The following is a 27,479-nucleotide window of genomic DNA, read 5'->3' as shown; positions in this document are numbered from 1 at the left end:
AGTGTGTTTGTCTATGTCCTAACACTAACCTTCCTCCACATATCACAGTAATGATATGTGAAAATTGGAATGATCAATTAGTGTTTCCCGGACATAACAGTTGTAAAAGTATATGACAGAAACCTTATTCAACAACAGTTTATTGGTGAATGACAGCTCATAATAACTTACAGTCCCCAAGGCACTTGAGCATAATTTCATAATGTTCTCACTTTAAAATAACACTTAACAGTCGAATGGAAACTGGGTTTGACAGTTTACAATAATTGGCAAACAAAATGCAGCAAAAAATATCAAATCAGTGCACTAACACTCGTTCATACATTTGGCCATGTTCCAGGTCACCTACATTGCAGTCACACACCAAATCTTACATATTCAATCATTGGTTAATTTGTGTAAAAGCTGCTGTTTTGCAGGCAGTCTGGAACACGGCCTTTTGTGTCTCCATGACAATCCGGTCAAATCAAGTGCAATGTAATAACGTAGCATCAAAACCAATAGAGAACATGATCATTAGAAATACTAGGGTGAAGTTGCCCCCTAGACACTGACCCAAGGCCAGTTTTAGATTATTCCCCCTAATGGTTAAGGTTGGGATTGGGGGAGAGGAGGCTGATCCTAGAACTGTACCTACGGGGTCAACTTCATCCTACTGTTTAGTTCATGGTGGGAAGTGGTAAACTGGGTAAAGCTCTATTCTGTTCCTTCATTCATGAAGAGCAGAGGTCATACTTAAAGGGTTATTATATCGTCATGGCGATTAATATGGCATTGTAGGACACAGAAACAGAGTGCACAGTCATCAACATTTCAGTTTCCTCATCAAAGTAAATGTGCCGCAGATGGCAAACGAGCTAATTTTCATCCGTAGATAAAATCATGAAGCAGAAACAAAAAATGATAAAACAAATGATTTCACCTTCAATAGTTTATCAGTTATGCTATGCAGGGTGGACACCAGTTCCAACTGGTACTAGACAAACAAAACATTAAGGGAGATATAGTAGTGTAATACGACGACACACTGAACATCCTGGCACAGTTACAGTAAGCATTTCACCTGTTGTATTCAGCATTACACGGTACACCTGTTGTATTCGGCGACATATGACAAATAAGATTTGATCACGCTACAGGGGCCTGCAACCATAGACAGAATCTATTTCACCCTATTTCTAGATCTGCCACTCTCTCTCTGTAAAGCAGTTGGACAATACTTCAATGTCAAGTCCTCAGGCTAGTTTGCAAACGGAAGACTAGACAAGCATACAAACAAGAATTCCTGGAAATCTGGAATCGGTGGGAGCTTTTTAGCAAGATAACAGCTAGTTTCAAAGCTTAGTGAAAAAGAGGCTGTAGTCTTGAACCCTGGTACCAGGTGGTGGATATTTAGTTAAATATCTTCAGGATGTTTAATATACCATCTCTTCTCTATGGATCATATTTTACATCAAACAGTAAACCTGCATAATCACACAACTAAACCATTGGAAACATGGTTAACCTATTGATTAGTGAATGTTTTGATTTGTACGTGTGTGTGTGCCTATACGTCTGTTTTATGGATGTGTCCATGCGCGTCCGAGTGTCTGTCTGTCCGTGCATACGTCTCCTCTCCTCTCTCAGCTGTCCCACTCAGCGGAGGGCGTGTTGTCCTCTCCTCTCTCCTCATCTTCATCATCCGAGTCGGAGGAGACCTTCTTCATCCTCTGCATGGCTGCCTTGATGCTCTTCTGTAGATCTGTGTCCCTACTGTCCTGGGGCAGGGGCACCGCTGGGACCACCTGGAGGGGACATCACAAAGCAGGGTCATCAGGTTAGCCAGTGGAATCGCTCCAGAGGGCTTCCCATCCTTTCAAGTGTTCGTCACGTGGCACCTACTGTGAAATTCCTTTCTTTCTTTCTCAACAATGCAGTAATTCATATCAGTAGTAATCCAAAACATGAATAAAGACAAGTAGAACAAACACAAGTAGCTATATCCAGGGACAGTACCATATTTACAATGTATTTAGAATAAATACAAGTGAATATGTTGATCCCCTTGTCCTAGAGAGATTTACACGGTTATCAAAATGTCTCTAAAATCCCCTATGAGAAATGAGTGGTGGAAAAACAATTGGAACTATTTCCCTGTTTGACCGCTAGGTTTTATGGGTATTATTAATCATACTGTGGCACTCTATACCATTCCCATAGATGTAAGGGGGGTGTAATAGGTCCAGAGGGGTTCCTATAGAAGTAATGTAGCAGGGGGTGTAATAGGTCCAGAGGGGTTCCTATAGAAGTCATGTAGCAGGGGGTGTAATCGGTCCAGAGGGGTTCCAATAGAAGTCATGTAGCAGGGGGTGTAATCGGTCCAGAGGGGTTCCAATAGAAGTCATGTAGCAGGGGGTGTAATCGTCCAGAGGGGTTCCTATAGAAGTCATGTAGCAGGGGGTGTAATCGGTCCAGAGGGGTTCCTATAGAAGTAATGTAGCAGGGGGTGTAATCGGTCCAGAGGGGTTCCTATAGAAGTAATGTAGCAGGGGGTGTAATCGGTCCAGAGGGGTTCCTATAGAAGTCATGTAGCAGGGGGTGTAATCGTCCAGAGGGGTTCCTATAGAAGTCATGTAGCAGGGGGTGTAATCGGTCCAGAGGGGTTCCTATAGAAGTCATGTAGCAGGGGGTGTAATCGGTCCAGAGGGGTTCCTATAGAAGTAATGTAGCAGGGGGTGTAATAGGTCCAGAGGGGTTCCTATAGAAGTCATGTAGCAGGGGATGTAATAGGTCCAGAGGGGTTCCTATAGAAGTCATGTAGCAGGGGGTGTAATCGGTCCAGAGGGGTTCCTATAGAAGTAATGTAGCAGGGGGTGTAATAGGTCCAGAGGGGTTCCTATAGAAGTCATGTAGCAGGGGGTGTAATAGGTCCAGAGGGGTTCCTATAGAAGTAATGTAGCAGAGGGTGTAATAGGTCCAGAGGGGTTCCTATAGAAGTAATGTAGCAGGGGGTGTAATAGGTCCAGAGGGGTTCCTATAGAAGTAATGTAGCAGGGGGTGTAATAGGTCCAGAGGGGTTCCTATAGAAGTAATGTAGCAGGGGGTGTAATAGGTCCAGAGGGGTTCCTATAGAAGTAATGTAGCAGAGGGTGTAATAGGTCCAGAGGGGTTCCTATAGAAGTAATGTAGCAGGGGGTGTAATAGGTCCAGAGGGGTTCCTATAGAAGTCATGTAGCAGGGGGTGTAATAGGTCCAGAGGGGTTCCTATAGAAGTCATGTAGCAGGGGGTGTAATGGTTCCTATAGAAGTAATGTAGAGGGTTGTGGTGGACACAGAGCAGGTCACTTTGATAAACATTCAGAAATAACTTTATTTTCTGGCTCATCAAGAAAATTCAACTTGAACAATTAATTATGCCATGCTCTTTTCAAACATATATTTTTTTAAGTCACTTATTGGGCCATTATGTAACATAGCTTCATGGCTAACTCCTGCACATTGTCATTAATGTGATGTAACAGCTTCATGGATAACTCCTGCACATTGTCATTAAAGTGATGCCTGATGCTGACCTTGCGTAGTTTGACCCCAAGTCTGATGGCAGACATTATGTTATCCCTGAGGTCGCCACCGGAGGGCGCCAGGCCAGGACCAGGAGGGGGCTGGACACGACGCAGCCTGACCTGACCACGCTGTAATGATGCCAACACCTCGTCCATAGAACCTGGAGGGAGAAGAAGCAGAGAGAAAGGGGGGGAAGAAAGGTGGGAGAGAGAAACGAGAGAGAGAAAGAGAGAGAGAAGCAGGGGAAGAAAGGTGGGAGAGAGAGAAACAGGGGGATGGAGAAGAAGCAGGGGAAGAAAGGTGGGAGAGAGAAATGAGAGAGAGAAAGAGAGAGAGAAGCAGGGGAAGAAAGGTGGGAGAGAGAAACAGGGGGATGGAGAAGAAGCAGGGGAAGAAAGGTGGGAGAGAGAAATGAGAGAGAGAAAGAGAGAGAGAAGCAGGGGAAGAAAGGTGGGAGAGAGAAACAGGGGGATGGAGAAGAAGCAGGGGAAGAAAGGTGGGAGAGAGAAACAGGGGGATGGAGAAGAAGCAGGGGAAGAAAGGTGGGAGAGAGAAACAGGGGGATGGAGAAGAAGCAGGGGAAGAAAGGTGGGAGAGAGAAACAGGGGGATGGAGAAGAAGCAGGGGAAGAAAGGTGGGAGAGAGAAACAGGGGGATGGAGAAGAAGCAGGGGAAGAAAGGTGGGAGAGAGAAACAGGGGGATGGAGAAGAAGCAGGGGAAGAAAGGTGGGAGAGAGAAACAGGGGGATGGAGAAGAAGCAGGGGAAGAAAGGTGGGAGAGAGAAATGAGAGAGAGAGAGAGAGAGAGGGGAGAAGGGGGGGGCAGGGGGAGGAGAGAGCAGGGGGGTGGGAGAGAGAAACAGGGGGATGGAGAAGAAGCAGGGGAAGAAAGGTGGGAGAGAGAGAAACAGGGGGATGGAGAAGAAGCAGGGGAAGAAAGGTGGGAGAGAGAAACGAGAGAGAGAGAGCAGATATGGAAAGAGAGTAGAAGCTGTCAAGAGAGCTATCACAAGGTGCAGCTACAGTAGAAACTTGTAGAAGACAGAGAGTTTCCCTTTTTACCACAGTAGGAGAAATAATGAGCCAGGACAAGAAGCTACTGCATCAGAAACAGACTGTCATTGGAAGGTGGATCATTCTCACCTAGGTTCTGTTTCAGGGTCGTTTTGGCAGGGAAGGGAGCGGCCTCTTTCTCACTGAGAGGCACGGGGGAGTCCCCTACCTCTGTGAGGGCAGGGAGGGGTGGAGGTGGAGGAGGTGGGGGTAGGGGAGGAGGAGGAGGAGGGGGAGGAGGAGAGGAGGTCTGAGGTGGAGGTATAGCTGTAGTGGGAGGTGTAGTTGGCGAAGGGAGAGGAGGAGTGAAGATTTGGATGGGGAGGTCTTTAGGTTTGAGTTTCCTGGGGGTCTTTCTGGGGGCGGCCCCATTAGATGAAGGGGAGGGGCCGAAGCTAATGATTGACAGAGGCTGGGAGAGGTCGGAACACTGCGGCTCCCTGGCAGCCATCTTGGATCGTGGAGTCTTCAGGACGTAACTTCCCTGTCGCTTCTACAGGAAAGACAGCAGGAAAACACTTCAGCAACACATCCTTCCTATCTTCCTTTATTCCCGCCATCCATGAGAGGATAAGTGATGGGTTGACTGATTACCTCTCTGAAGGAGCGTAGTCTGCTCAGGGTTCTCTCTCTCTCCTGGTCCATCCACTCCTTCCTCCTCTCTTCCTCCTCTCTCCTCTTCTTTCTCTTCTGGAGGGACACGGAGGGAAATAGGACAAGACTGGTGGAATCAACTGAGATAGTTACCCCACTGCTTTAGGAACATTTTAGGTAGCTATAGAAGAGACAGAAACGGAGAGAGACAGAGACGGAGAGAGAGAGAGAGACAGAAACGGAGAGAGAGAGACAGAAACGGAGAGAGAGAGACAGAAACGGGGAGAGAGAGAGAGACAGAAACGGGGAGAGAGAGAGAGACAGAAACGGAGAGAGAGAGAGAGACAGAAACGGAGAGAGAGAGAGAGACAGAAACGGAGAGAGAGAGAGAGCAGAAACGGAGAGAGAGAGAGACAGAAACGGAGAGAGAGAGAGAGACAGAAACGGAGAGAGAGAGAGACAGAAACGGAGAGAGAGAGACAGAAACGGAGAGAGAGAGAGAGACAGATCATGTAAACTGAGGATGGTGTCTCCAGTGTGGGTGTTTCCGTGGGTGGGTTTGCCCTCGTTACTATGGTAACTCACCAGGGCTACTCCGTGGTGCTGGGTAAAGGGTTCCTTTAAGAGCGTGTGTGTGTGTGTTGTCATGGTAACTCACCAGGGCTACTCCGTGGTGCTGGGTAAAGGGTTCCTTTAAGAGCGTGTGTGTGTGTTGTCATGGTAACTCACCAGGGCTACTCCGTGGTGCTGGGTAAAGGGTTCCTTTAAGAGCGTGTGTGTGTGTTGTCATGGTAACTCACCAGGGCTACTCCGTGGTGCTGGGTAAAGGGTTCCTTTAAGAGCGTGCGTGTGTGTTGTCATGGTAACTCACCAGGGCTACTCCGTGGTGCTGGGTAAAGGGTTCCTTTAAGAGCGTGCGTGTGTGTTGTCATGGTAACTCACCAGGGCTACTCCGTGGTGCTGGGTAAAGGGTTCCTTTAAGAGCGTGTGTGTGTGTTGTCATGGTAACTCACCAGGGCTACTCCGTGGTGCTGGGTAAAGGGTTCCTTTAAGAGCGTGTGTGTGTGTTGTCATGGTAACTCACCAGGGCTACTCCGTGGTGCTGGGTAAAGGGTTCCTTTAAGAGCGTGTGTGTTGTCATGGTAACTCACCAGGGCTACTCCGTGGTATTGGGTAAAGGGTTCCTTTAAGAGCGTGTGTGTGTGTTGTCATGGTAACTCACCAGGGCTACTCCGTGGTGCTGGGTAAAGTGAGTGGAGCTGTGCTGGGCCGCACGGTGCTTCTGCTCGTTAGCCTCCACACACTGATCCTGTAACACCACACACCATGTTACACACACACACACACACACACCACCACACACACACCACGTTACACCACCAGACAGACACCACGTTACACACAACACAGACACCACAACACAGACACGACAAGTTACAACACCACAGACACCACACAGACACCACACAGACACCACAACACAGACACCACAGACACGACAAGTTACAACACCACAGACACCACGTTACACCACAACACAGACACCACGTTACAACACAACACAGACACCACAACACAGACACCACAACACAGACACCACGTTACACCACAACACAGACACCACGTTACACCACAACACAGACACCACAACACAGACACGACAAGTTACAACACCACAGACACCACAACACAGACACCACGTTACACCACAACACAGACACCACAACACAGACACCACAACACAGCCACCACGTTACACCACAACACAGACACCACAACACAGACACCACGTTACAACACAACACAGACACCACAACACAGACACCACAACACAGACACCACAACACAGACACCACGTTACACCACAACACAGACACCACAACACAGACACGACAAGTTACAACACCACAGACAACACAGACACCACAACACAGACACCACAACACAGACACCACGTTACACCACAACACAGACACCACAACACAGACACGACAAGTTACAACACAGACACCACAACACAGACACCACGTTACACACATGAGGCGTTAAGTTAGAACAGTCTAAATGTTTAGGAGGAAGGTTATTACAGGTTTGTCAGGTAGGGGCACCTTCTTATTGTGGAGATAGGTTAACACACACCCCCTGGTACCTTCTTGTTGTGGAGGTAGGTTAACACACCCCCCCCTGGTACCTTCTTGTTGTGGAGGTAGGTTAACACACACCCCCTGGTACCTTCTTGTTGTGGAGGTAGGTTAACACACACCCCCTGGTACCTTCTTGTTGTGGAGGTAGGTTAACACACACCCCCTGGTACCTTCTTGTTGTGGAGGTAGGTTAACACACCCCCTGGTACCTTCTTGTTGTGGAGGTAGGTTAACACACACCCCCTGGTACCTTCTTGTTGTGGAGGTAGGTTAACACACACCCCCTGGTACCTTCTTGTTGTGGAGGTAGGTTAACACACACCCCCTGGTACCTTCTTGTTGTGGAGGTAGGTTAACACACACCCCCTGGTACCTTCTTGTTGTGGAGGTAGGTTAACACACACCCCCTGGTACCTTCTTGTTGTGGAGGTAGGTTAACACACACCCCCTGGTACCTTCTTGTTGTGGAGGTAGGTTAACACACACCCCCTGGTACCTTCTTGTTGTGGAGGTAGGTTAACACACCCCCTGGTACCTTCTTGTTGTGGAGGTAGGTTAACACACCCCCTGGTACCTTCTTGTTGTGGAGGTAGGTTAACACACCCCCCCCTGGTACCTTCTTGTTGTGGAGGTAGGTTAACACACCCCCTGGTACCTTCTTGTTGTGGAGGTAGGTTAACACACCCCCTGGTACCTTCTTGTTGTGGAGGTAGGTTAACACACCCCCTGGTACCTTCTTGTTGTGGAGGTAGGTTAACACACCCCCTGGTACCTTCTTGTTGTGGAGGTAGGTTAACACACCCCCTGGTACCTTGTTGTGGAGGTAGGTTAACACACCCCCTGGTACCTTCTTGTTGTGGAGGTATGTTAACACATACACCATCCCCCTGGTACCTTCTTGTTGTGGAGGTATGTTAACACATACACCATCCCCCTGGTACCTTCTTGTTGTGGAGGTATGTTAACACATACACCATCCCCCTGGTACCTTCTTGTTGCGGAGGTATGTTAACACATACACCATCCCCCTGGTACCTTCTTGTTGCGGAGGTATGCGCGGCGGGCACAGATGTTCCCTCTCTTGGCTTCCAGCTGCTGTAGGCGTCGCCCCAGGTGATTGACAGGTGAGTGGGTGGGGTCTAAAGGTGCAGCTGTCTGTGATAGGCTTTGGAGCTCCTCTGGATCCTCACACACATCATAATACACCACCTCCTCTTTCAGCTCTGAAACACACACCATAATACACCACCTCCTCTTTCAGCTCTGAAACACACACATCATAATACACCACCTCCTCTTTCAGCTCTGAAACACACACATCATAATACACCACCTCCTCTTTCAGCTCTGAAACACACACCATAATACACCACCTCCTCTTTCAGCTCTGAAACACACACATCATAATACACCACCTCCTCTTTCAGCTCTGAAACACACACATCATAATACACCACCTCCTCTTTCAGCTCTGAAACACACACCATAATACACCACCTCCTCTTTCAGCTCTGAAACACACACATCATAATACACCACCTCCTCTTTCAGCTCTGAAACACACATCATAATACACCACCTCCTCTTTCAGCTCTGAAACACACACATCATAATACACCACCTCCTCTTTCAGCTCTGAAACACACACATCATAATACACCACCTCCTCTTTCAGCTCTGAAACACACACATCATAATACACCACCTCCTCTTTCAGCTCTGAAACACACACATCATAATACACCACCTCCTCTTTCAGCTCTGAAACACACATCATAATACACCACCTCCTCTTTCAGCTCTGAAACACACACATCATAATACACCACCTCCTCTTTCAGCTCTGAAACACACACATCATAATACACCACCTCCTCTTTCAGCTCTGAAACATTCTCTCAGGTGTTCTCTCAATGATGCCACGGAGTGTGAACTCTTCTAAATCTCTGTTGACACAATCTGATAAGCAGACATCTGTCGCTTCCCATCTCCTCTTCCTCTGTTGTTCTCTCCCTCCCTGTTGCTCCCTTTCTCCTTCCTCTCTCTGTCCCTCCCCCTCTCCTTCCCCCCGCACTCCTCCTCTCTGTCGCTTCTTCTCTCCTTCCCCCTGCACTCCTTCTCTCCCTCCCCCCACTCTGTCGCTCCTTATCTCCCTCCCTCCGCACTTCTCTCTCTGTCGCTCCTTCATTCCCTCCCCCCGCACTCCTCTGTCGCTCCTTCTCTCCCTCCCCCCCACTCTGTCGCTCCTTCTCTCCCTACCCCGCACTCCTCTCTCTGTCGCTCCTTCTCTCCCTCCCCCCCACTCTGTCGCTCCTTCTCTCCCTCACCCCCACTCTGTCGCTCCTTCTCTCCCTCACCCCTGCACTCCTTCTCTCCCTCCTCTGTCACTCCTTCTCTCCCTCCTCTGTCACTCCTTCCCTCCACACTCCTCTGTCGCTCCTTCACTCCCTCCTCTTCTGTCGCTCCTTCTCTCCCTCCCCCCGCACTCCTCTCTGTCGCTCCTTCTTCTCTCCCTCCCACTCTCCCTGCACTCCTCTGTCGCTCCTTCTCTCCCTCCCCCCGCACTCCTCTCCCTATTTTGCTCCCACTGTCTTTCACCCTCCTCTTTTCTGTTGCTTTCTCTCTCGTTTCATCGGGGAAGAACAATGAAGTGGTAGGGGGTTGCTGCCTTCCTCTCTCATGTTATAAAAATACATCTAGACTCTAGAGCCAAGTACTCTAAGCCATGCCAAGGATGGCAGACACAGAAACACACACACACCCTTGGAAACAAACAGTATTTCCCCATGGGCAGTAATTAAGGAATTTACATGCAGAAAATATGCTTGTGTGACATTATTTCTCATCCAGTGGCACAGCAGAAGCAGATATCTATCTACGGACAGTAGGGGAAGCTAGGCTGCTCTTCTAGAGCCACAGACATCTGATGTCAATGAGATTTCAGACTGGCATCTTTAGTCATTTTTAAAACTTTGAACATTTTGCATTGCATTTTGAAAAATCTAAATGTATAGATCTGTGCTTACTGAGCCTGTGTGTGTGCGCGTGTCTGTAACCTACCTTTGATCTGGCGTCGCAGGGTGTCGATCTGAGCGACCAATAGAAGCTCTTCGTTCTTGAGGATCTCAAACTTGGCATCGTAGAGTTCTAGCTGAGCCTCATAGTACTGAAGCTCTAGGTTATCTACTGTCTCTGGTCCCCTCTGGTCCTGGCCAGACAGACCTCCCATCTAGGATACAATATAGAACACTATGGTTATAACAGCTCCAGTATGGTTATAACACTACATAACATAGTACTGAAGCTCTAGGTTATCTACTGTCTCTGGTCCCCTCTGGTCCTGGCCAGACAGACCTCCCATCTAGGATACAATATAGAACACTATGGTTATGACAGCTCCAGTATGGTTATAACACTACATAACATAGTACTGAAGCTCTAGGTTATCTACTGTCTCTGGTCCCCTCTGGTCCTGGCCAGACAGACCTCCCATCTAGGATACAATATAGAACACTATGGTTATGACAGCTCCAGCATGGTTATAACACTACATAACATAGTACTGAAGCTCTAGGTTATCTACTGTCTCTGGTCCTGGCCAGACAGACCTCCCATCTAGGATACAATATAAAACACTATGGTTATAACACTACATAACATCTAGGATAGAATATAGAACACTATGGTTATAACAGTTCCAGTTTGGTTATAACACTACATAACATGACCTAGATCTTCAGTACTATCTACTGTCTCTGGTTCACTCCGGTCCTGGCCAGACAGACCTCCCATCTAGGATACAATATCGAACACTATGGTTATAACAGTTCTAGTATGGTTATAACACTACATAACATCTAATATAGAATATAGAACACTGTTTATAACAGTTCCAGTATGGTTACAACACTACATAACAGTCTAGGATAGAATATAGAACACTATGGTTATAACAATTCCAGTATGGTTATAACACTACACAACAGTCTAGGACAGAACAGTATATAGGTATATATCATTGTATGGTTGTTAGAACTCACAACACAACATAGTATAATATAGTATGTGGTTGACTTAGGCAGGAGCTCACTGGAGCTGAGTACCAGCACCTCAAATGTCCTACTGCTGGAGCACCTGTTCCTCTTATAGAATATTAACTAGAAACTACTGTGGAGCTGCTGTTCCTCTTATAGAATATTAACTAGAAACTACTGCTGGAGCACCTGTTCCTCTTATAGAATATTAACTAGAAACTACTGTGGAGCTCCTGTTCCTCTTATAGAATATTAACTAGAAACTACTGCTGGAGCTCCTGTTCCTCTTATAGAATATTAACTAGAAACTACTGCTGGAGCACCTGTTCCTCTTATAGAATATTAACTACAAACTACTGCTGGAGCACCTGTTCCTCTTATAGAATATTAACTAGAAACTACTGCTGGAGCACCTGTTCCTCTTATAGAATATTAACTAGAAACTACTGCTGGAGCACCTGTTCCTCTTATAGAATATTAACTAGAAACTACTGTGGAGCTCCTGTTCCTCTTATAGAATATTAACTAGAAACTACTGCTGGAGCTCCTGTTCCTCTTATAGAATATTAACTAGAAACTACTGCTGGAGCTCCTGTTCCTCTTATAGAATATTAACTAGAAACTACTGTGGAGCTCCTGTTCCTCTTATAGAATATTAACTAGAAACTACTGCTGGAGCACCTGTTCCTCTTATAGAATACCTGTTCCTCTTATAGAATATTAACTAGAAACTACTGCTGGAGCTCCTGTTCCTCTTATAGAATATTAACTAGAAACTACTGCTGGAGCTCCTGTTCCTATTATAGAATATTAACTAGAAACTACTGTGGAGCTCCTGTTCCTCTTATAGAATATTAACTAGAAACTACTGCTGGAGCTCCTGTTCCTCTTATAGAATATTAACTAGAAACTACTGCTGGAGCTCCTGTTCCTCTTATAGAATACCTGTTCCTCTTATAGAATATTAACTAGAAACTACTGCTGGAGCTCCTGTTCCTCTTATAGAATATTAACTAGAAACTACTGTGGAGCTCCTGTTCCTCTTATAGAATATTAACTAGAAACTACTGCTGGAGCTCCTGTTCCTCTTATAGAATATTAACTAGAAACTACTGCTGGAGCTCCTGTTCCTCTTATAGAATATTAACTAGAAACTACTGCTGGAGCTCCTGTTCCTCTTATAGAATATTAACTAGAAACTACTGCTGGAGCTCCTGTTCCTCTTATAGAATACCTGTTCCTCTTATAGAATATTAACTAGAAACTACTGCTGGAGCTCCTGTTCCTCTTATAGAATATTAACTAGAAACTACTGCTGGAGCTCCTGTTCCTCTTATAGAATATTAACTAGAAACTACTGTGGAGCTCCTGTTCCTCTTATAGAATATTAACTAGAAACTACTGCTGGAGCTCCTGTTCCTCTTATAGAATATTAACTAGAAACTACTGCTGGAGCTCCTGTTCCTCTTATAGAATATTAACTAGAAACTACTGCTGGAGCTCCTGTTCCTCTTATAGAATATTAACTAGAAACTACTGCTGGAGCTCCTGTTCCTCTTATAGAATACCTGTTCCTCTTATAGAATATTAACTAGAAACTACTGTGGAGCTCCTGTTCCTCTTATAGAATATTAACTAGAAACTACTGCTGGAGCTCCTGTTCCTCTTATAGAATATTAACTAGAAACTACTGCTGGAGCTCCTGTTCCTCTTATAGAATATTAACTAGAAACTACTGCTGGAGCTCCTGTTCCTATTATAGAATATTAACTAGAAACTACTGTGGAGCTCCTGTTCCTCTTATAGAATATTAACTAGAAACTACTGTGGAGCTCCTGTTCCTCTTATAGAATATTAACTACAAACTACTGCTGGAGCTCCTGTTCCTCTTATAGAATATTAACTAGAAACTACTGCTGGAGCTCCTGTTCCTCTTATAGAATATTAACTAGAAACTACTGTGGAGCTCCTGTTCCTCTTATAGAATATTAACTAGAAACTACTGCTGGAGCTCCTGTTCCTCTTATAGAATATTAACTACAAACTACTGCTGGAGCACCTGTTCCTCTTACAGAATATTAACTAGAAACTACTGTGGAGCTCCCCTGCACCCAAAATGAGTACAAGCACCTATTACAGTACAAGTCAAGCACTGAATATAGTACTGCTAGTCTCAGCACTCCCAGATCTAAGACAACAGGAACATTGTTAATGTGGGAGAGAACCCGTCTGCAGAGGAATAATATAGTACTGCTAGTCTCAGCACTCCCAGACCTAAGACAACAGGAACATTGTTAATGTGGGAGAGAACCCGTCTGCAGAGGAATAATATAGTACTGCTAGTCTCAGCACTCCCAGACCTAAGACAACAGGAACATTGTTAATGTGGGAGAGAACCCGTCTGTAGAGGGAGAATATAGTACTGCTAGTCTCAGCACTCCCAGACCTAAGACAACAGGAACATTGTTAATGTGGGAGAGAACCCGTCTACAGAGGGAGAATATAGTACTGCTAGTCTCAGCACTCCCAGACCTAAGACAACAGGAACATTGTTAATGTGGGAGAGAACCCGTCTGCAGAGGAATAATATAGTACTGCTAGTCTCAGCACTCCCAGACCTAAGACAACAGGAACATTGTTAATGTGGGAGAGAACCCGTCTGCTAGAGGGAGAATATAGTACTGCTAGTCTCAGCACTCCCAGACCTAAGACAACAGGAACATTGTTAATGTGGGAGAGAACCCGTCTGCAGAGGGAGAATATAGTACTGCTAGTCTCAGCACTCCCAGACCTAAGACAACAGGAACATTGTTAATGTGGGAGAGAACCCGTCTGTAGAGGAATAATATAGTACTGCTAGTCTCAGCACTCCCAGACCTAAGACAACAGGAACATTGTTAATGTGGGAGAGAACCCGTCTGTAGAGGGAGAATATAGTACTGCTAGTCTCAGCACTCCCAGACCTAAGACAACAGGAACATTGTTAATGTGGGAGAGAACCCGTCTGTAGAGGAATAATATAGTACTGCTAGTCTCAGCACTCCCAGACCTAAGACAACAGGAACATTGTTAATGTGGGAGAGAACCCGTCTGTAGAGGGAGAATATAGTACTGACACTAAGTGGTCAAAAGGGGGGTTCTGACATCACTAAAACAGACAGAGGCTGGATACAGATACTGATGGTTATCACCTGGGATAGTCTGGAGGAGGAACAAACACACCTGGTTAGGAGAGGGGCTGGCTAGAGGAGTAGCCGCACAGTATAGTACCTTTATTATGGCCTGGGTTACACCTTCTCACTGGGTCACTAATATATCTACAATAAACTGGACAACAGTTTTACCACGAGGGTTAGCTATAGATATTCCATACAGAAGTCCATATATTTACACAGATCAAATCTCTTGACCTGTTTTCTTACAATGTGATGTCAAACAATATAAATGTTTCTGCATATCGATGTTGGATGAAAAGCTCTGATCTCCAAAAGAGAAACTTTTCAGGAAATGGAAAAAACGGTTCTTATTTTCCATTAAGAAACAACAAAGTTCTGAAAGTTGAGAAGCTATTTTCTTGTTCCTAGAGTTGAGAGATGTTCAGAATCCAGACTAGTGTTGGTAGTTGACACATGTAGACATACAGCTGGAGGGGTGTCTGTCTGTCTGTCTGGGGAATTCTCTGTTCACACTCAGCTCTATAGAAAGATCAAAGACCCGGAGAGAGAGAGACAGAGCTACAGACACAGCTACAGACAGAGAGAGAGACACAGCTACAGACAGAGAGAGAGACACAGCTACAGACAGAGAGAGAGACACAGCTACAGACAGAGAGAGAGACACAGCTACAGACAGAGAGAGAGAGACACAGCTACAGACAGAGAGAGAGAGAGAGAGACACAGCTACAGACACGGCTACAGACAGAGAGAGAGAGAGAGAGAGACACAGCTACAGACACAGCTACAGACAGAGAGAGAGAGACACAGCTACAGACAGAGAGAGAGAGACACAGCTACAGACAGAGAGAGAGACACAGCTACAGACACGGCTACAGACAGAGAGAGAGAGAGAGAGAGAGACACAGCTACAGACACAGCTACAGACAGAGAGAGAGAGACACAGCTACAGACAGAGAGAGAGAGACACACTCCCAGGGAATCTGATCAGATAGGAATACTAATTCAGAGAATGACCTCTTAAAACAAACACACACACTACCTTCTCTCTGATGGTGTGTTTCTTGCGGTGCAGACACATCTCAGTAGCTCTCATGTGTTGCAGGGTCTCTTTAGCCAGCAGGAAACGCAGCTTCTCCAGTCTAGGAGCTGCTGAGGCCCAGGAAGCCTGGCCAAAACCACGCTTATCCTCCTCCATCACACGCAGCATACCTGCCAACACAGATCAACCACACAGACAGGTACATTTGGCACAGGGTTTCCCCTATATGCAACTGAGAGGGTCTGGAGAGCTGCTCTAAAGGAGGGGGGGCACCTGAGAGGGTCTGGAGAGCTCCTCTAAAGGAGGGGGGGGGGGGCAACAGAGGGTCTGGAGAGCTGCTCTAAAGGGGGGGGGGGCAACAGAGGGTCTGGAGAGCTGCTCTAAAGGGGGCGGGGGGGTGAAACGGAGAGGGTCTGGAGAACTGCTCTAAAGGATGAGGGGGGGGGGCAACGGAGAGGGTCTGGAGAGCTGCTCTAAAGGGGGGGGCAACAGAGGGTCTGGAGAGCTGCTCTAAAGGGGGGGGGGGCAGCTGAGAGGATCTGGAGAGCTGCTCTAAAAGGGGGAGACAGCTGAGAGGGTCTGGAGAGCTGCTATAAGGGGCTCTTAATGCTTCATATATATATATATATATATATATACTCACACACACACACACACACACACACACACACACACACACACACACACACACACACACACACACACACACACACACACACTCTCTCTACCTCCAAGGGCTTTAGAAGTTTCTATGAAGTAGCTGACTGTGATGTCCTGTATGGAGGAGACTGCATCCTCTCCTCTCCTCCTCCACTCCTCCGCCTCTCTCTCCAGTGCTCCTATCCTCTTAGGACCCAGCTCCTCCTCATCCAGAGACTTCTGATAGGGGCCAGGAGAGAACAGAAGAAAGGCTTTACATTCTAGAACAGCGACATGGGGGGGGGGGGATTAGAACAGCGACATCGGGGGGGGGATTAGAACAGCGACATCGGGGGGGGGATTAGAACAGCGACATCGGGGGGGGGATTAGAACAGCGACATCGGGGGGGGGGGATTAGAACAGCGACATCGGGGGGGGGGATTAGAACAGCGACATCGGGGGGGGGGGATTAGAACAGCGACATCGGGGGGGGGGATTAGAACAGCGACATCGGGGGGGGTTAGAACAGCGACATCGGGGGGGGTTTAGAACAGCGACATCGGGGGGGGATTAGAACAGCGACATCGGGGGGGGGATTAGAACAGCGACATCGGGGGGGTTTAGAACAGCGACATCGGGGGGGGGTTTAGAACAGCGACATCGGGGGGGGGTTTAGAACAGCGACATCGGGGGGGATTAGAACAGCGACATCGGGGGGGGTTTAGAACAGCGACATCGGGGGGGGGGGGTTTAGAACAGCGACATCGGGGGGGATTAGAACAGCGACATCGGGGGGGGGATTAGAACAGCGACATCGGGGGGGGGGGGTTTAGAACAGCGACATCGGGGGGGGGATTAGAACAGCGACATCGGGGGGGGATTAGAACAGCGACATCGGGGGGGGGGATTAGAACAGCGACATCGGGGGGGTTTAGAACAGCGACATCGGGGGGGGGATTAGAACAGCGACATCGGGGGGGGGGATTAGAACAGCGACATCGGGGGGGGGGGATTAGAACAGCGACATCGGGGGGGGGGATTAGAACAGCGACATCGGGGGGGGGGGATTAGAACAGCGACATCGGGGGGGGATTAGAACAGCGACATGGGGGGGGATTAGAACAGCGACATCGGGGGGGTTTAGAACAGCGACATCGGGGGGGTTTAGAACAGCGACATCGGGGGGGTTTAGAACAGCGACATCGGGGGGGGGGATTAGAACAGCGACATCGGGGGGGGTTTAGAACAGCGACATCGGGGGGGGGGATTAGAACAGCGACATCGGGGGGGGGATTAGAACAGCGACATCGGGGGGGGGATTAGAACAGCGACATCGGGGGGGGGGGATTAGAACAGCGACATCGGGGGGGGATTAGAACAGCGACATCGGGGGGGGATTAGAACAGCGACATCGGGGGGGGATTAGAACAGCGACATCGGGGGGGGGGATTAGAACAGCGACATCGGGGGGGGGGATTAGAACAGCGACATCGGGGGGGGGGATTAGAACAGCGACATCGGGGGGGGGGATTAGAACAGCGACATCGGGGGGGGGGATTAGAACAGCGACATCGGGGGGGGGATTAGAACAGCGACATCGGGGGGGGGGGATTAGAACAGCGACATCGGGGGGGGGGGATTAGAACAGCGACATCGGGGGGGGGGGATTAGAACAGCGACATCGGGGGGGGGGATTAGAACAGCGACATCGGGGGGGGGATTAGAACAGCGACATCGGGGGGGGATTAGAACAGCGACATCGGGGGGGGATTAGAACAGCGACATCGGGGGGTTTAGAACAGCGACATCGGGGGGGTTTAGAACAGCGACATCGGGGGGGTTTAGAACAGCGACATCGGGGGGGTTTAGAACAGCGACATCGGGGGGGGTTTAGAACAGCGACATCGGGGGGGTTTAGAACAGCGACATCGGGGGGTTTAGGACCCAGCTCCTCCTCCAGAGACACTGTGGCTGCGTTTAGACAGGCAGACCAATTCTTTTACAATATTCTTTTCACAAATTGTTTTTTTGACTGATCAGATCAGCGTCACCAATTATTTGGCCTGCCTGTTTAAAACGCAGAAAGAGGGACACAGACATACACTATATGACCAAAAGTATTTGGACAACTGTCGTCCAACATCTCATTCCAAAATCATGGGCATTAATTTGGAGTTGGTCCCCCCTTTGCTGCGATAACAGCCTCCAATCTTCTGGGAAGGCTTTCCACTAGATGTTGGAACATTGCTGCGGGGACTTGCTTCCATTCAGCCACAAAAGCATTAGTGAGGTCGGGCACCGATGTTGGGCGATTAGGCCTGCTCGCAGTCGGCGTTCCAATTCATCACAAAGGTGTTCGATTGGGTTGATGTTAGGGCTCCTGTGCAGGCCAGTCAAGTTCTTCCACACCAATTTTGACCATTTCTGTACAGACCTCGCTTTGTGCACAGGGGCATTGTCATGCTGAAACAGGAAATGGCTTTGCCAAAATATTTGCTAGAATGTCATTGTATGCTGTAGTGTTAAGATCTCTCTCACTGGAACGAAGGGACCAAAACCATGAAAAACAGCTCCCGAACATTATTCCTCCTCCACCAAACTTTACAGTTGGCACTATGCATTTGGGCAGGTAGCGTTCTCCTGGCATCGGCCAAACCCAGATTCGTCCATCAGACTGCCAGATAGTGAAGCGTGATTCATTACTCCAGAGAACGCGTTTCCACTGCTCCAGAGTCCAATGACGGCGAGCTTTACACCACTCCAGCCGACGCTTGGCATTGCCCGTGGTGATTTTAAGCTTATGTGTGCGGCTGCTCGGCCATGGAGACCCATTTCATGAAGCTCCCGACGAACAGTTATTGTGCTGACGTTGCTTCCAGAGGCAGTTTGGAACTCGGTAGTGAGAGTTGTAACAGAGGACAGACGATTATTTACGCGCTACGTGCTTCAGCACTCCCGTTCTGTGAGCTTGTGTGGCCTTTGACGAACTGACTTGTTGGAAAGGTGGCATACTATGACGGTGCCACGTTGAAAGTCACTGACCTCTTCATTAAGGCCATTCTACTGCCAATGTTTGTCTATGGAGCTTGCGTGGCTGTGTGCTCAATTTTATACACCTGTCAGCAACGGGTGCGGCTGAAATACCTGAATCCACTAATTTGAAAGGGTGTCCACATACTTTTGTATACATGTTGCATAAGGGTTTAGGACAAAACCACTGAAAGTTAGGGTCTCTCATCACCATGTTGAAAGAACACAGCTTTTCCCCCTCACGTTTCAAAAAGAGAAATTAGAGGTATTCACAAATGAGTTGATTTGGGCACAAAATGAGATGAAAATGATAATAGAATTCAAAACGTTGATTATTTGACTTCTGTGAACGTGGCAGAGCATATTTGTATTCTAAATGACTGAAATGTGGCTTTGACCTCAGCTTAGTGATGGAGACCAGTATCTCCATTTGGTAAGAGCCCTGTCAGTTCTCTCATGTCCCTGAAGGGAGGGGTGTGTGTGTGTGTGTGTGTGTGTGTGTGTGTGTGTGTGTGTGTGTGTGTGTGTGTGTGTGTGTGTGTGTGTGTGTGTGTGTGTGTGCGCGCGTCCACCTACCAGTATCTCCATCTTGTAGAGCCCTGCCAGTTCTCTCATGTCTCTGAAGGGTTGCAGCAGGTACTGGTAGAAGGTGGTTGCTACGGTGACCAGGTCCTGGTAGGCTAGGTCCTCCTCGTGGTAGATCTGTAGCAGTAGGATCATTCTGTCTGCAGCTCCATGACTCTGGAGGATCTGTCAATCAATCAATACATTCATCTATTAGGCTAATCAATCAAATTATATTTACACGAAACAGACTAGCGTATTACAGTATCTCACGTATACAAAAAATATAATGTATTTGTCAGGTGACTGCTAATTCACTTTATGACCTGTGGAATGAACTACGTCCAACTTCAGGTGAAGCAAGAAGTCAAAGTCCAGTCACTGTATGAATTCCTGTATGAATTCCTTTATATGCCGTTATGATGACAGACAGATATATAGGTCTTGTTTAATTTATCTATGAAGATCTATTCTACCATGACTTGATGTGGCCTGAGTATCCCACATCTAATCTACCATGACTTGATGTGGCCTTAATGTCCCACTGTTCCATAGGCCGTGGTCCGGCTAGGTCGTCTCTACGCGGTCCGGCTAGGTCGTCTCTACGCGGTCCGGCTAGGTCGTCTACGCGGTCCGGCTAGGTCGTCTCTACGCGGTCCGGCTAGGTCGTCTACGCGGTCTGGCTAGGTCGTCTACGCGGTCTGGCTAGGTCGTCTCTACGCGGTCTGGCTAGGTCGTCTCTACGCGGTCTGGCTAGTCTGCGGTCCCACTAGGTCGTCTACACGCGGTCCGGCTAGGTCGTCTCTACGCGGTCCAGCTAGGCCGCGGTCAGGCTAGGTCGTCTCTACGCGGTCCGGCTAGGCCGTCTCTACGCGGTTCGGCTAGGCCGCGGTCAGGCTAGGTCGTCTCTACGCGGTCCGCCTCGGTCGTCTACACGCGGTCCGGCTATGCCGCGGTCCAGCTAGGTCATCTCTACGCGGTCCAGCTAGTCTGCGGTCCCACTAGGTTGTCTACACGCGGTCCGGCTAGGTCGACTACACGCGGTCCAGTTAGGCCGCGGTCCGGCTAGGTCGTCTACACGCGGTCCGGCTATGCCGCGGTCCGGCTAGGTCGTCTCTACGAGGTCCGGCTAGGTCGTCTACACGCGGTCCGGCTAGGTCGTCTACACGCGGTCCGGCTAGGTCGCGGTCTGGCTAGGTCGCCTACACGCGGTCTGGCTAGGTCGTCTACACGCAGTCCGGCTAGGTCGCGGTCCGGCTAGGTCTCCTCTACGCAGTCCGGCTAGGCCGCGGTCCGGCTAGGTCGTCTACACGCAGTCCGGCTAGGTCGCGGTCCGGCTAGGCCGTCTGGCCGCGGTCCGGCTAGGTCGTCTGGCCGCGGTCCGGCTAGGTCGTCTACACGCGGTCCGGCTAGGTCGTCTACACGCGGTCCGGCTAGGCCGCTGTCCGGCTAGGTCATCTCTAGGCGGTCCGGCTAGGCCGCTGTCCGGCTAGGTCATCTCTACGCGGTCCGGCTAGGCCGCTGTCCGGCTAGGTCATCTCTACGCGGTCCGGCTAGGCCGCAGTCCGGCTAGGTCATCTCTACGCGGTCCGGCTAGGTCATCTCTACGCGGTCCGGCTAGGCCGCGGCGCGGTCCGGCTAGGCCGCGGTCCGGCTAGGCCGTCCCTACGCGGTCCGGCTAGGTCGTCCCTACGCGGTCCGGCTAGGTCGTCTCTACATGACACACAGAGAGGTGTTAGAACTGATTATTTGACTTGACGTGGGAACCAATTCTTCATTTACAACTCAATCGTTTCTATATCCACTTGTGATGGCTATATAGGCTACATTTGTGAATTATTATTATTTTGTATACAGATTGCTAGACTAAATGTAATGGCTCCTGTTACTCAAATAATAGTTGTCCTCTACGTACTGCATATGGCTAAGTCCATCTGAATGTATAGATGTGTGTACTATGAAATCACTGCCTTGTTTCCCACAGAATGGCTTTGGAACCTTCACCATTGGTATGCTAATGTTGGGTGCTGTAAACTGAGATGCTACACTTCATTACAAACTGCTTGTGAAACCAACTCTTACCCCATCATTTGATTTAGTTGCTTGAAAGATGTTTTTGATTTAACTTGCAAGAATTGTTTTGAGATGATGGTTATTTTGTTCTAATTTTCAGGGCAAATCCATTTCCTCTCAAAGGGAGGAGTTTTGGAGAGTTTTAATTAAAAATATACTGTATTTTATGATGCAGTGAGCTCTGATCAACTTTTGACTTTATAAAACCACATCTGAAGTTGCTATTGACCAACCCAATCAGATAAACACACTATTTTACGTTCAATGAATCTGTGATGTCTTGGCGTACCTTCAGTCTCTGTGTTTTGCTCTTACAAAGAAGAATGGAGCATTCCTTCCTAGCTTGCATGCAGGAAGGTGTTACCGAAGGACATTTGCATGTCTAAAGCAGAAGACAATGCTACCGGTCAAAAAGACCCTCCTGAAGTGACGCTGCTAGGACCCTGAACTGCTGGTCTGAAGACTGTCTACAGTGACTACAGTCCCGTCTGGTTTTTAACACTTCTGTCTGATCCAGAATCAAGGGAGAATTATGTAGGGCTGTCGAGCCCCCGAATGTGACTCATTACGCTCTATGTAAACGGTTGTGTTGTCTTCTCAGGAATTCAGCCTTCTCTGTGCTGCTCTCGACCATCCCCATTCCGTCAAACCTCTGTGCTGCTCTCGACCATCCCCATTCCGTCAAACCTCTGTGCTGCTCTCGACCATCCCCATTCCGTCAAACCTCTGTGCTGCTCTCGACCATCCCCATTCCGTCAAACCTCTGTGAAGCTGTCTTTACATCCTGTAGGTCTGATATCTGATTGGAGGTTAACTTTACAGTAATGCTATTGGTCAACAATTCCGATGTTATAAAGGGGACTCTTGGGGCCTTTTAGGTTATGACACCCTCTCTTCTCTCCCTCTTCCTGTCTGATCTAGAATAATGCCATGTCATGTTAGTATTATGTTCATACTTCAGCTGTATGCCTTGTAGGTGAATCCATTCATTAGACAGAGTAATTACATATCTGCCTTTGATATGGACAATTATTATTCCTTTCTTGACCTTTAGGACAGTGACTCACTGGGTTTGCATCTCTCTCTCTCTCTCTCTCTCTCTCTCTCTCTCTCTCTCTCTCTCTCTCTCTCTCTCTCACTCCCTGTGTGTGTGTACAAGAGGCGTCACTACAGTCCCTGGTTCGAATCCAGGCTGAATCACAACCGGCCGTGATTGGGAGACCCATAGGGCGGCGCACAATTGGCTCAGCGTCGTCCGGGTTTGGCCGGTGTAGGCCGTCATTGTAAATAAGAATTTCTTCTTAACTGACTTGCCTAGTTAAATAAAAACAAATTCAAAAAATCATTCTCTCTCCCTCATTGGCCTTTCAGGACTGTCTCTCTCTATTGCCAAAGCAAGTGAAATAGATAATAAATAAAGTGAATTAAACAAAAAAATGTACACTCACAAGTTTCAAAGGAATAGATAGATTTCAAATGTCATTATGGCTATATACAGAGTTGTAGTGATGTGAAAATAGTTAAAGTACAAAAGGGAAAATAAAGAAACATAAATATGGGTTGTATTTACAATGGTGTTTGTTCTTCACTGGTTGACCTTTTCTTGTGGCAACAGGTCACAAATATTGCAGCTGTGATGGCACCACTGTGGTATTTCACCGAGTAGATATGGGAGTTTATCAAAATTGGATTTGTTTTCAAAGTCTTTGTGGATCTGTGTAATCTGAGGGAAATATGTGTCTCTAATATGGTCATACATTTGGCAGGAGGTTAGGAAGTGCTGCTCAGTTTCCACCTCATTTTGTGGGCTGTGTGCGCATAGCCTGTCTTCTCTTGAGAGCCAGGTCTGCCTACGGCGACCTTCCTCAATAGCAAGGCCATGCTCACTGAGTCTCTACATATTCAAAACATTCCTTAAATTTTGGATCAGTCACAGTGGTCAGGTGTTCTGCCACTGCGTACTCTCTGTTTAGGGCCAAATAGCGTTCCAGTTTACTCTTTCCAATGTGTCAAGTAATTATCTTTTTGTTTTCTAATGACTTGGTTGGGTCTAATTGTGTTGCTGTCCTGGGGCTCTGTGGGGTCTGTTTGTGTTTGTGAACAGAGCCCCAGGACCAGCTTGCTTAGGGGACTCTTCTCCAGGTTCATCTCTCTGTAGGTGATGGCTTTGTTATGGAAGGTTTGGGATTCGCTTCTTTTTATGTGGTTGTAGAATTTAACATCTCTTTTCTGGATTTTGATAATTAGCGGGTATCGGCCTAATTCGGCTCTGCATGCATTACTTGGTGCTTTACATGGTACATGGAGGATTTTCTTGAAGAATTCTACATGCAGAGTCTGAATTTAGTGGTTGTCCCATTTTGTGAATTCTTGGTTGGTGAGCGTACCCCAGACTTCACAACCATAAAGGGCAATGGGTTCTAGAAATGATTCAAGTATTTTTAGCCAGATCCTAATAATTGGGATGTCGAATGTTGTTCCTTTTGATGGCATAGAAGGCCCTTTTTGCCTTGTCTCTCAGATCGTTCTCTCTCCCCCTCTTAAACATCTCCTCTCTCTCGCTCTCTCTTCCTCTTAAACATCTCCACTCTCTTGCCAAGCTAATCCAGCCTCAGTGCTCACCTCAGACCCACAGGATTAGAGCAGCATGGTACAGGGAATAAGGAGAGAAGAATACATTTTTTCTGCCTTTGAAACATCTTTATATGTGCTACTATCTTGGTTGTTGTGTATATAGACACTGTACAGGCCTACATTCATGCACAGGGTTGTGCATGGATAATAGGGAGAGAGAAATCAAATCAAATGTTATTTGTCACATGCGCCGAATACAACAGGTGTAGACCTTACCGTGAAATGCTTACTTACAAGCCCTTAACCAACAATGCAGTTAAAAAAATAGAGTTTAGATATTTTTTTAAGTAACAATAAAATGACATAACAATAAGGAGGCTATATACAGGGGGTATCGGTACTGAGTCAATGTGTGGGGGTACAGGTTAGTTGAGGTAATTTGTACATGTATGGAAGGGGTGAAGTGACTATGCATAGATAATAAACAGCGAGTAGCAACAGTGTAAAAACTAAGTCATGTATCTGCCGTTTGAACGGCTTTATAAAGCCTATCTGCTTTAACACAGTTCATACCATGACATTGTTCAAATCAGTTTCATTGTCACGTGCGCCGAATACAACAGGTGTAGACCTTACAGTGAAATGCTTACTTACAGGCTCTAACCAATAGTGCAAAAAAGGTATTAGGTGAACAATAGGTAAGTAAAGAAATAAAACAACAGTAAAAAGACAGTGAATAATAGTAGCGAGGCTATAAAAGTAGCGAGGCTATAACAGTGCGAGGCTATATACAGACACCGGTTAGTCAGGCTGATTGAGGTAGTATGTACATGTAGATATGGTTAAAGTGACTATGCATATATGATGAACAGAGAGTAGCAGTACTTGAATACTTGTCTCTGATTGGCTTGAAGGCCATTCTAGAGCGTGCATTATTTTCCTATAATGCACGGTATATCAGCACAGCGGAATTCAATGGCTATAGTTTATTCTTCATGTTCTACTGAGATACTTTTGAAAGCAGAAGCCGAATTGGATGGCAATTTTATGAGAATTCAGTTTGGGAAAATGACACTGTGAAACACTAGGCTAAGGTATCGGACCCCAAAACCATATTAGTTGGGCTCTAATACATAGTGTCATTGGCTATCAGGTAGCCTAGTGGTTAGAGTGTTGGGTCAGTAACCAGCAGGTAGTCTAGTGGTTAGAGCGTTGGGCCAGTAACCATCAGGTAGCCTAGTGGTTAGAGCGTTGGGCCAGTAACCAGCAGGTAGCCTAGTGGTTAGAGCGTTGGGCCAGTAACCAGCAGGTAGCCTAGTGGTTAGAGCATTGGGCCAGTAACCAGCAGGTAGCCTAGTGGTTAGAGCGTTGGGCCAGTAACCAGCAGGTAGCCTAGTGGTTAGAGCGTTGGGCCAGTAACCAGCAGGTAGCCTAGTGGTTAGAGCGTTGGGCCAGTAACCAGCAGGTAGTCTAGTGGTTAGAGTGTTGGGCCAGTAACCAGCAGGTAGTCTAGTGGTTAGAGCATTGGGCCAGTAACCAGCAGGTAGCCTAGTGGTTAGAGTGTTGGGCCAGTAACCAGCAGGTAGCCTAGTGGTTAGAGCGTTGGGCCAGTAACCGAAATCCCCGAGCTGACAAGGTAAAAATTTGCCCCTGTTTCCCACTGGCTGTCATTGTAAATAAGAATTCGTTTTTAACTGACTTGCCTAGTTAAATTAAAATAATTAGCCTAAAAGTACTGTCAACATAGAAACAGAGAATGAATGACAGGCCAATCTCCCTGTTTCTAGCCAAGACCTCAGGGGAGAACACCTTGCAGGGTGATAACAACATAAGTAACAGGAATGAAGCATGACTGGATTATCAACCAGCTGGGAGCAGGATTGGTCATGTTTTCCTTCTCACGTGTTGTCATATTGCAACAATAGTGACGACAGTGACACTGCATCTTTATTAAACCCCCTATGTGAACCAGGGTGGAAGGGTGTCTATCCCAATGTCATGAGGGGATTTAAATGCCTAATGTTGGACAGACATTTTTAGGGTTTACTCACAGTGACTTGATTAGTGGATAGTGGGGGCATCGGTAAGCAGAGTACACTACCGGTATGCCTCAAGGGGGGCCCCTGAGTCTGCAGGCTTTTGTTCCAGCCCAGCAATGTAGCCTACTCCTGATTCAAATGAGAAACGGCGTAGGCCTAGTGATTGGTTAGTGCTGGGCTGGAACAAAAGTTTCCAACCCATGTGGCAGGACCAGGATTGAAGAACAGTGACAGGCCACAGCTTGTATAGATCACTAATTAAAATTGGCCACTGACCTTTCTAAGGTGATCCTTAGCCCTGGTGACTTCATCCTGCATGGTTTTCCTCTTAAACTCCTGCATGTTCTCAAAGTACTCCTCGACATCTCGCTCGTCCTGCGGGAAAAGCGAGTCCAGCACGATCTTCCTGCCACAGATATCTATCGCAGTGCTGAAGTACTTCTCCAGCTGACGACAAGGTGTATCCAGATCTCTCTCTTGATCATCTTGGTTGAACGTCCGATTGCTGCTGAGAAAGATCATGTCCCAAATGTTACCCTCCTTGAAGTCCGACAGGTCGGGGAAATAGGGTGCGACGACATCCCCGACCCCTGTAAACTGACGGTGGACATTTTTTAAGTCGTTAACAGAGAAGAGTCCGGCCCAGCTGGTTTCGGTTTCGCAGACAGCAAGCTGGTCTTTGCGCTTCTGTCGCTGGAGAGTTCTGTTGTGACAGGTGACCGCGAACTTGGACTCGATAACATTCCACTGCACGATAAAACCAAGCTTGAACGTCTCGTTTTCTTCGAATATGTTCGTTTTGATGGCGACCCAGCCGTCCAAGCTGTCCAAACGCTCGCAGTCTATGCTATTCATTTTGTGGTAAACATGTAGCTTGCTAGCTAGCTAAAACTTGTATTCCTCTGCCTTGTTTACAACGTCCGCCATTTGTAACGATGACGTAGGGTTTCCTGTGGCGTTCGCTTTACCTTC

The 27,479-nt window shown here is 47.5% G+C and overlaps 1 protein-coding gene across 1 annotated transcript; it reads right to left on the bottom strand.

Annotated features, from left to right (window-relative positions):
- Nucleotides 1-122: 122 nt before the first annotated feature.
- LOC106587912 (WASP homolog-associated protein with actin, membranes and microtubules) lies at nucleotides 123-27,466 on the bottom strand. Its single transcript, XM_045708771.2, has 11 exons — nucleotides 26,784-27,466; nucleotides 19,834-20,007; nucleotides 16,316-16,466; nucleotides 15,588-15,757; nucleotides 10,398-10,566; nucleotides 8,373-8,560; nucleotides 6,416-6,502; nucleotides 5,194-5,289; nucleotides 4,690-5,092; nucleotides 3,555-3,706; nucleotides 123-1,787 (listed from the first exon to the last, which is right to left on the bottom strand). The coding sequence occupies exons 1-11, from the start codon at nucleotides 27,360-27,362 to the stop codon at nucleotides 1,626-1,628; spliced, it is 2,331 nt and encodes a 776-aa protein (XP_045564727.1). The 5' UTR covers nucleotides 27,363-27,466; the 3' UTR covers nucleotides 123-1,625.
- Between the last annotated feature and the right edge of the window lie 13 nt (nucleotides 27,467-27,479).

This window comes from Salmo salar, chromosome 26 (genome assembly GCF_965601325.2).
Source record: "Salmo salar chromosome 26, fSalSal1, whole genome shotgun sequence".
In the NCBI taxonomy this organism is placed as follows: domain Eukaryota; kingdom Metazoa; phylum Chordata; class Actinopteri; order Salmoniformes; family Salmonidae; genus Salmo; species Salmo salar.
The sequence above is the reverse complement of the archived record's forward strand: the minus strand, read 5'-3'. Positions and strand labels throughout refer to the sequence as shown.

What these genes read in the sequence shown, in the direction of transcription:
- LOC106587912 (XM_045708771.2), bottom strand. Translation starts at nt 27,362, where the DNA reads ATGAATAGCATAGACTGCGAGCGTTTGGACAGCTTGGACGGCTGGGTC. An exon ending in CTAAGGATCACCTTAGAAAG is followed by an intron (nt 20,008 to 26,783) that starts GTCAGTGGCCAA and finishes ATTGATTGACAG; the next exon opens with ATCCTCCAGAGTCATGGAGC. An exon ending in AGCACCACGGAGTAGCCCTG is followed by an intron (nt 5,290 to 6,415) that starts GTGAGTTACCAT and finishes GTGTCCCTCCAG; the next exon opens with AAGAGAAAGAAGAGGAGAGA.